The following is a 10063-nucleotide window of genomic DNA, read 5'->3' as shown; positions in this document are numbered from 1 at the left end:
TCGGTCGGCAGTATAGATGGCCGGCCGGCCAAAGCTTCCTGCAGAATCTTGTTTCGACAGCAGCAGAGGGCAAAATAGGGCATGGCAATGCATTTCAAGCAAATGTGTGCACCAACACATCCCCTATCATGTTTATGACTCAAAGGGATATGGTTCTCGATTCTCGGACCACCAATCGTGCATTTCAATACGTGATGGCCCAAGAAACCAAGTATGCACTTTGATATCAAATGAAATGCAATGCACATAAACAAACAAAGGGGCCCAACCTCTATCACTTGATCAAGAAGCAAGGCATGCATGCCAATGCAATGCAACCTAGATATGTGGACTAAGTATGCAACATGAGCATAGGCACTAGCAATGCACGATGCATATTAGGCATGCAACCTATGCAAGCAAGCATGCGAGGTATGAGGCATCAATGCTAATCAACAAGCATACAAGATACAATGTGGATTGTTCAAGCATGCAAGTAAGCATGTGACTTCATTCAATCATGCAACCACACAGAAGTATGCAACAACACACAAGGTGAGCATGCATTAACATGCAAGGGGTGGTCTTAAACTGATTTGGACAGCCTTATACTAGGCCCAAAACAGTGGCCAAATGCTAAGAGAATGATGACCAAATAACATGCAAGCATGCATGCACACAAGGACCAACACTTAGGCATTAAAGAGCAACTCTCAAGCACACTTAAGAGGATGCAAACACGGACCTATAGCATGCACATTAAGCTTTGAAAATCATGTTAAGAATGGTGCCAAACCAAGTAAACAAGATAGACATGGCATGCAAATAAAACCCAAAATCCAAGACAAGCCAAAGGGCTTAAATCATGATCATGTGACACATGAAGCAAATGATCAAAATGAATCAAATCAATCCCAAATCATGTTAAGGAAAGCCCCAAAAACCACTTAGATGGCATCTAAATGATCTACACATGGAGGCATGCACAAGTGCTTAAACATGGAGTGTACAACACAGCCTCTTAAAGCATCAAAGGAGCATTAAATGCAAGCATGCGAGCATGTTAAGTGGACTGAAATGACATTATAAGTGGTGCTAAACCACTAAAAATGATGCAAGTAATGCATGCTCGTGGTTCATACACTTAAAGCCAACAAGCTAAAATGCAAAGGGGCTATACGAAGCATGGCAAGCATGGCTAAGACAACCTACATCAAACCTTAAGCATGGCAAAACAAGCCTAAAAACTTCACAAAGCTTGGCCAAAATAAGCAAGCATGGTAATCTATATGCTAAGTACATGTTAAGGCAAAATGATGGCATTACAAGACATGTATGCAAGGCATGCAAGGTGTGTCTAAACCAACATGAAACAGAGGTAATATATGGCAAAATATTACCAGATAACAGTTAAGGCATGGCCAACATGGACCTAAAGTAGGTGCTCACACATGAGGCAAAAAATGGCCATTTTCAAGGACAACAAGGAGAGGGGGTGACCCTCTCCTTCTTAGGACCCTAAACCACCATCCTCACCACTGAAATCCCTCAAGATTTCAGTGGTGAGAAGGGCCAAACAAGGTGGTCTCGGAGCTCACCAAAATAGCATAAAAACAGGGCCAAACAAGGTCTAAGAGGGGTCAAACAACCCCAAACAACAAAGCAACCTTAAGCAAGTATTTTAAGCAGGTAAAAACAGAACTTTTATATGTTATACACAAAGTCTAAAAATAGTCGCAAGATAGGCAAAAAGACTATGCAAATATGGGGTAAAAAGGGGTAAGTTCTTACCCTTGTTGACCTTCTTCAAGAATGACGCTCCAGCTGGTCCTCAAGCTCAAAACCAGTCAAGAACACCAAGAACAACCTTCTGGCCCCTCAGCAACCAAGAGAAGGTGTAGAACTAGGTGTTTGTGCACAAAAGTAAGACAAAACACACACAAGGCAAAGGAGAGAGAGAAATATTGAGATAGGATAGAGACACTATGACCTAACCCTAATATCAGAACTCCTCTGGCTTTTTTTGTACCCCTAATGGAGGGAGAAGAGGCCTCCTCTTATAGAGCTTCCGTCTTGCAAAGCTTCTCAAGTACACTAGTCAAGAGGGAGATCCCTCCATACACGTAGAGGGGAACAAAGTGTATGCCAGCTAGCACAGCTGGCATAAAAATATCTGCAAAAGCAGATGAACAGTGGTCGGCCGGTCAAAAATATAATTTGACCAAACTAGATAGCCGGTCGACCATCTAGAGAGCCGGTGGCCTCAAGCCATGGCCGATGGAGTGTGGAGATGGCCCACAAGCCATTCCCTGCCCTCCAAAGCAAAAACACAAGTGTTTGGTGCAAAACCAAACACAAAACAGTCGAGTCGAGAGATCCTGAGGCAAGGCGCGTAGTCGAGACCTCCGGGAACTCAAGACGAACACAAACAAGGATGATCACCGAGTATTCAAACGGTGACGTCCAAGTCTTGAGGACGGTCAAAAATGAGGTGTCTACAGGCACACTTTCGGACTAAAAGAGAAAAAAACAGGGATTTTTGGACTATAGAGTGTCGCACGTGCGGCACCCATCCCCGTACGTGTGGAGCGTCCCTTCCCACACATGCGGCCTTCATCCCCGCATGTGCGGAGCTCATCCCACACCTCTTCCTGCACGTGCCTTTTAGGCAGAGTGCAATCCACCAAAAGCCCCATCTTCCCGCACGTGTGGCTTGGCCTCCCGCACGTGCGGCCCTCTCCCGCACGTGCAGCCCTGTTTTCCAGCCCAAATTTTTCTGACTCGATTCCTAGACACCCTGGACTCAACCGTGCCCACTCCGGAATGGATGAAATTAAACCACCGAACCAAAAACAAGAATAAAAACCTATTCATAAGAAATAGTTTTCAAACGTTTTAATCCAACGAAGCAAGGGAATGGAATGGAGAAGGAAAGGAAGGGAAAAAGAGACCTGATCGTCACAGTTATCAAAATGACGTCGTTTTGATATCTGCTACTAAATTGTTTGTCGCTAAAAGTTTTTACTGTTCCTGTCTAGATTTTCACCTCCCGCCTATATTTTTGGTGACTAATGTTTTCATTTGGTCGCAAAAACACACTTTTTTGTAACAAAATTACTTTAGTCGGTAATAGTATCAACTTTTAGCTATGAAATTTTTTTTTTGGTCGCCAAATATCATTTTTTGCTACCAAAATTTTTTTAATCGGTAAAAGTGATCGGGAAATGTGTAATTTCTTGTAGTGTTAAATCAATCTAGTTGTCAAGTGTCCACTTTAATCCTTGCTTGTGCACTGATATTAAATTACGCTCCATGTGAATTCTTGTACCTTCTATTTTTCGAGGTTTACTTATATCATTTATATATTTGTAATTATTTGTTGATCTTTTTTATATTTGAATACATAATTTGATGCAATTCTCATTATGTATATAATAATTTATCTCTTATGAATTGGAAAAGAAAAAAAAAATCCTAATCCATTAACTTGGGCAATCTCCTTTTTAACATCAAAATTTTGGTTGGTGAGACGTTTCTATTGAAAATGAAAATGCATGCATGCATATAAGCATTGTTATTTGAGAGACTTATGTACCGATGCTACTAATCAAACTTATTTATTTGTAAGTTCTATTTCTTTTTTCACCTAATAATATCTCCAAAAATTTTGAAGCAAAATAAGCATTTTAAGACTTATTGGAACTAACACTACAAGAAAAGAGCCCAAATAACACGGAACTTTTTGCGACGGTATAGGTACCGTCGCAAAAAATGGTCTTTTGCGACGGCATTTTCAGGCCGTCTCAAAAAATAGTTTTTTGCGACGGCATTTTCAAACCGTCTCAAAAAATGGTTTTTTGCGACGGTGGTGACCCCGTCGCTAATGAAAATTTTTCTATCCCGCTCATTTTAGCCTATTCGCGGTCATCTGTTTCCCCAAAATCCCCAAACCTTTTTGAACCAACCCAAAATCCCTAAAAACTTTAAAACCAAAATCCCCAAAACCATTTGGAACAAAATCCCCAAAGCCCTTGAGCCAAAATTCAGCGACGGTGACGGACGACGGTGATCGACGACGGCTAGCAGCGAGGGAGCAGCGAGTGACGACGGCGAGTGACGACTGTATGCCCCCCCTCTCTCTCTCTCTAATTACATCCAAAGCCCTCTCATTTTTTTGAATATATTTTTTTCTCCATTGTTGTTTGGGGGTGTCATTGGTTTGAAACTGTGCCTAGAGGTGACCAGGTCTTCTTTCTTTTCCTCTCTTGATTTTCTGTTTCCATTCCCGTTACAGGTCTTCTTTCTTTTCCTCTCTTGATTTTCTGTTTCCGTCTCTGTTTTCTGATGTTGATTGCAATGCATGTGTTCTGTGTCTGAATGTCACTCAAATGCTTTATTAATTTCCATGATTTTCTTCACATTTTGGTTTCCTTTTTTCACCTTCCAGATGTTGATGTTATTGTCGTTTGCTTATTTTTTTGTTTATGGATCTTGTGATGCATTCAATTATTTTTTTTAAAATTTTTTATTTCTTTTTTGTGTTGTTTGATTTTTGACATCTACACTAAGTATGGCATTGGGTTTATATAATAGTTAGATAGTTAGATAGATAGTTAGATATAATCAAATAATCAATGCAATTAAGAGGAAGTAGTAGAGACCATAATGCTTCAACTGTTTTTTGTGGTGATTGGTAGCAAGAGAGTGAAATTTATTCGAATTTTAATATTGAAAAACCTTCAATGACAATACCTGAATAAATCACGACTGATTCTTGGTTGGAATGCTAGAATTTCGCTATTCCAAGAAAGTATTTTTTGTGAAATAGGATTCTGTCAATACTATTGATTTTTTTCTGGTGGTTTTGTATAGTTGGGTCTTAGGAAGTGTGGTTCTGGACTTATTTTCTTTTGTGGATTTTATTGATTCTTTACATGTCTAAATGTAGGTTGGAGTGGGGCTGGTTGTGGCTGTGTTTGTAGCATCATCTTGATGCTCTTTTTCTAATAAAATGGTTACTCTTTAATTATCAAAAAAAAAAAAAAAGAAAGACAGAAAGAACTGAAGCATAAAGTTCCATTTCTGATCAACGTGTCAGATTGACAGAATAATCTACGTTTATGTTGCTGGTGGTCTTGGTACAATAATTCTTTGCACTAATTAAAATTGAATCATCACTAGAGCATATGGCTAAAGTGATTTGTCGAATGATACTAATATTGGCTGTGTGTAAATGCCATTGACAGTGCTGAATAGCACCTAGAAAGGAGTCAACTTGCCACTTTTGACTCGAGTTTTTTTTTGTTTTGTTTTGTTTTGTGTGTTTAATTCTTGTCCTTGAGAACAAGTAATGGAACGATAGAGAACAAAAATTGTTACAATGCAAGAGATGAGGACTTAGACTTTATTCTATGTTCCCCTTTCTCTCTCTCTACATATATATATATATATATATATATGGCTATGTTGTTGACTAGTTTTTTTTATAATACTGCTTAAGTACCCCAGTAATAAAATAAAGTCAGTAGTATTGACATTCTTTTCTTCAAATCGCAATTGACACAGTTCAATTTTTATTTAATTAGTGATGAAAATTTCATAGTTAAAGCAATTTTTGGGTCACATGGATTTCGATACCTGTGAAGCTAGTTGTGTCTTCCTTTTCAATTTTTGCACTTTCTACTGTAGTCAATTTGTGTAAGAAACTTCCTTCTGAATGTCCTGCACCTTTAATGGAGGCAGTTCCAATATTGTGTAAACTGCTTCAGTATGAGGATCGGTAGGTTTGTATCATGTTTTTGTGTGTGCGGGTTATCTTGTCACTGGAATATTTGATCTTATGATTTTTTTAACATTTTCTTGTTTTTCCATGTCATTCTCAGCTTGTTGAAAATGTAGCCACTTGCTTGATAAAGATAGCAGAAGGAGCACGCCACACGTCTGATATGTTGGACGAACTTTGTAAACATGGACTGATTCATCAAGCTACACATCTGATAGACTTGAATTGTCGAACCATCTTGTGCCAACCAGTTTACACCGTATGCAGTCTCTTTATTCATGTTTTGTGTGATGGTTGTCCTCAATATCCTACCATGTCTATTTATTCAAACTTTTTCCATATTGGTTTACAGGGTTTGATTGGGCTACTTGTCACACTTGCTTCTGGTTCAATTGTAGCTGTCAGGACTCTTTTTGAGCTTAATATAAGCAGCATATTGAAGGATATCTTGTCTATTTATGATCTTTCTCATAAAATGCCTTCTCCTAATATGGTTGATGGACATTGCAATCAGGTACTCTTCTTGCTCCTATAGCAACACAATTTCATTAATCTGCAGCTATTTCTTTTCTCATGTTGATAAATATCATTATTGGAAGGAAATAGATATAAACTATTATTTCTTTGAATCCTCAACATTCTACTTGAACATGTGAAACATACGATATTATTAAGTATCACAATAGTGCTTATGGACGTAAGGTGTAAATGGAACAATTGTTTCTATAATGGGATCAAACAAGTGTAATCATAGTTGGTTTAGTTTGCTGGCTTGAAGTCGGCAAGTTTGACAATGGCAAATACTTGTGGAGGCATTATGCATTCTGTTTAAACTCTAACTGAACTCTACCTCTTTCTGAAAATATAACTTGGACCATCAAATCCATTTTGACTTGCTATGAGTCCTGTTTACTCCAATTGAAGTCTTATGCATTCTGTTTAAACTCTGATTGAACTCTACCCCTTTCTGAAAATATAACTTGGACCAGCATTTTCATTTTGACTTGCTATGCGTCCTGTTCGACTCCAATTGAAATTTCTCTTTCTGAAATTGCACTAGTCTACCACCATAGTTGAACCACAAATCCTACATTAGAGATTAGAATTTGGACAATATAACTTGTGTATGATACGAATACGAGTATGATGATACGACAAAACCTAAAAAATAAGATTTGTGCTTGTAAAAACTATATATATTTTTTTATATATATAAATTTTAGTATCGTATTATATATAAACACAAAGAATCGTGATTCGTGAGAAACCATTTTTTTTGGAACTAGCCTGTTTAAATTGCAATAATTTGAATAAGTAATCATCAATGCATAATTTTGAGTGGGTCCTACTTAAATTTCATTTAAATGTTACTCCTGTATTGTTAATATTGTCGATGTGCTTTCCCCTTTCACACTAAAAGTATGATATAGGAAAGTGTGGTATGCAAGTTTACTTGCTTGTTTAGTTGATGATATCCGATTTAAGCATTGTTATATTTTTGTTTATATATTCTTACTTTCTATAAAGTATGAATATAGATATGGGACACACATATGACACAGTAAGGATTAATCAATTTGATAAATTTTTAAAATGTAAGGTACTATTTTAACCGCACTATTTTCTTCTTTTCTAAGAAGTAAGCAAAGTAACCAAAAACTTTTTTTTTTTATATTATTTATCCCAACAATTATACTTCTTATGAATTTGATAATAGTTCAAATACATGACCTAGAATATCTGAATAGTATCCAGTACTTCTTAAAATTAAAAAAAAAAAATAACTGTGGATAGGATTATGAAATATTGGATAAGTAATTGTGAATATTTGAGGAGTATTGGTATTCAATACAAATATAACTCCCTTCTAGAAGTATTCGTGTTTCATAGTTTTTAATTCTATATGCCCATCAGTTTTTCTGGGAACCTACTTTAGAATTTAAAAAATAGAATCTCAATTGCTCTTCAAGTCATAACCCTTTATTGCTTGGGGTGCAACCTTTGATGGTGCAATTAATTTTCAAGAATATTTTCTTTTATAAGTAAATAAATAGAATCTAGAGACAACTTTTTTTCGTAACAAGGATAATATCATAGAAGCTATATTAAATGGACTCCTGTGTGGGTTATGTTACTAATTTGCATGTCCACACAAAGACACTGCAAAATGTTCATATTTTTGGTATTCCTCTTTTATTTTCTAAAGTGAAAACAGTTTTTATAATGTGACAAATAGAATTTCATGCATAATAAGGGAGTTTTATACATAGTTATATGGTAAACCTGAGTTACTAGACATGCTTGCTCAATGAATGTCCAACTACACGTGTTAGTACTCATGTTAGTCATATATAGCATACACTTCGGTTTGACACAGTACTCCCAGCAATACCCTTCTTGAGTATTTTTTTTTACCCGAGATTTGTATGTTTGCATCAAAAGGCTAAAAAATAACGATACATTAGAAGCAAAGAAGCTTCATTATGACCTTTAAAGCTTTTTGTTTCATTATAAAGTTTGAGTTTACATAATTTTTTATACGTATGATACTAAAAGAAACAAAAAGATGCACAGGTTTTAAGTCCAGAATATACTATAAAGCTGGCTTTTGGCATATTTTGATCGTATAGCTGCTTCACTTATAACCAGCCTTTTCTGCCAAGACGAAAAAAAATAACAAAAAAACAAAAACTGTAACCAACCTTTGACATTGACATAAATTATGCATTTCGTCAGGATGTGCTTATTGCTGTGTATTTGGTGTCTTATTATTGCCCATGTAAGCCACACATTTGACTGCAAGTTGGGAATCTTTTTAACTATTGCAGTATTTCACTTTCACTTTCATCTACTTTGAGGTCACTATTGCAGTATTTCACTTTCATCTATATTCATGAATGAACTTTTGCTATCACCTCATTTTATGTCAAAAAATTCAATGTGATAGTTGTGCGTAGCTGACTCCATACACTTGCATCAACTTTGGTTGAATTGTACATCAAGTTAAGTCTTTTTACATGAACTTCAGCAAGAATTGGCCTTTTCTATAAACAACAATTGTCCAAAAGGTAAAACAAAGCAGAACATAATTCCATAACTTTCCTCTTCTAAATAGTTAAAACAATATGAAGTGAGACAAAAAAATTGAGAGAGCTGTAGAAGGGTAAATTGGGAGAAGATGGGACTCCAATCGGGTCTTCGGTTTGGGAGTTAGGGCCGGATTTCTGTCTAGCCAAAATTATTTACTAAACTATCTTTGTAATTATATAGTAGTTAATTTTTTATGTTTTTCTGTAATTAAAATATTAACACAATTATATTGTCATTAATTATTTTTATTTTGTTATTTTCAGATATTTCCGGAGTAGCAGTTTGCTTCTTGTCGCAGGCATGTAAAGATTATGACTAACTTTTGTTTTTGTAACCCACGGAAGAATCATGAAGAAAATTTTTGTTTTTTATTTACGTTATTTAGATTTGTGAACAACATTATGTATGTATTATGCAACATTATGTAGTGGGATAATTTTGCTGATGTATTGTTGTGAATGAAAGAATATTTTAATTATGGATGAATTTTTATTCATATACTGGACTTTTTATATTATTATGTAATTATCGGTTTTTTTTTAGTTATTTTTCATTTAATACAGGTTATTTTCATATTTTTAATAATCTTATTACAGGTTTTTTTGTTTTTTTTTTTTTTTTTTGAGACGGCAGCACACACACTGTCTCAAAAAGAAAAATAGAACCAGGGTTTTCTGCGACGGCAGCAATGTTGTCGCAAAAGACAGGGAAATTGGTTGAAAAGGAAGACTTTTAGCGACGGTATTATTTGCCGTCGCCAATAGTGCTTTAGCGATGGCATCAGGTGCTGTCTCAAATAACCTTTTAGCGACGGTATTTGTGCCGTCGCAAATAACTCTTTTAGCGACGGCAAGACAATGCCATCTCAAAAAAATTCAGATTTTCACATGTTAATGCCGACAGCATTTTTCCGTCGCAAAAAGGCATTTTTGCCGTCACAAAAAAAAGGCGACGGCGTTATACCGTCGCTAAAACCCTTTTGCAACCCCCTTTGTTGCGACCCCCCACTTACCGTCGCAAAAGGCCCGTTACCGTCGCAAAAAACTTTTTGAGACGGCGTTTTGAGTATTTGCGACGGCATTTTACCGTCGCAAAAAAGCAATTTTTTTGTAGTGTAAAAAAGTGTACATGACTTGTAAGTATTTAAATCTATCATATAGATGACTGACACATAATTTACCCTTGTTTTCCTTTTCTTTTTTTCTTTTTTTG

The 10063-nt window shown here is 36.1% G+C and overlaps 1 protein-coding gene across 1 annotated transcript; it reads left to right on the top strand.

Annotated features, from left to right (window-relative positions):
• Positions 1–4089: 4089 nt before the first annotated feature.
• Positions 4090–9367, top strand: LOC114264985 (E3 ubiquitin-protein ligase UPL4). The gene is made up of 5 exons (XM_082899475.1): positions 4090–4101; positions 5862–6020; positions 6114–6275; positions 8709–8829; positions 9115–9367. The coding sequence occupies exons 2-4, from the start codon at positions 5925–5927 to the stop codon at positions 8766–8768; spliced, it is 318 nt and encodes a 105-aa protein (XP_082755601.1). The 5' UTR covers positions 4090–4101; positions 5862–5924; the 3' UTR covers positions 8769–8829; positions 9115–9367.
• The last annotated feature ends 696 nt before the right edge of the window (positions 9368–10063 follow it).

Source organism: Camellia sinensis, chromosome 12, assembly GCF_055761805.1.
Source record: "Camellia sinensis isolate YWXY chromosome 12, ASM5576180v1, whole genome shotgun sequence".
NCBI classification, from domain to species: Eukaryota; Viridiplantae; Streptophyta; class Magnoliopsida; order Ericales; family Theaceae; genus Camellia; species Camellia sinensis.
Note: the sequence above shows the minus strand (reverse complement) of the source record. Positions and strands in the feature narration are given on the sequence as shown.

Excerpts from the sequence above, each read along its gene's own strand:
- LOC114264985 (XM_082899475.1), top strand. The coding sequence starts at position 5,925 with ATGTTGGACGAACTTTGTAAACATGGACTGATTCATCAAGCTACACAT. Across the intron at positions 6,021-6,113 it reads TGTGCCAACCAGTTTACACC|GGTTTGATTGGGCTACTTGT; the intron begins GTATGCAGTCTC and ends ATTGGTTTACAG. Across the intron at positions 6,276-8,708 it reads TTGATGGACATTGCAATCAG|TTGTGCGTAGCTGACTCCAT; the intron begins GTACTCTTCTTG and ends TCAATGTGATAG.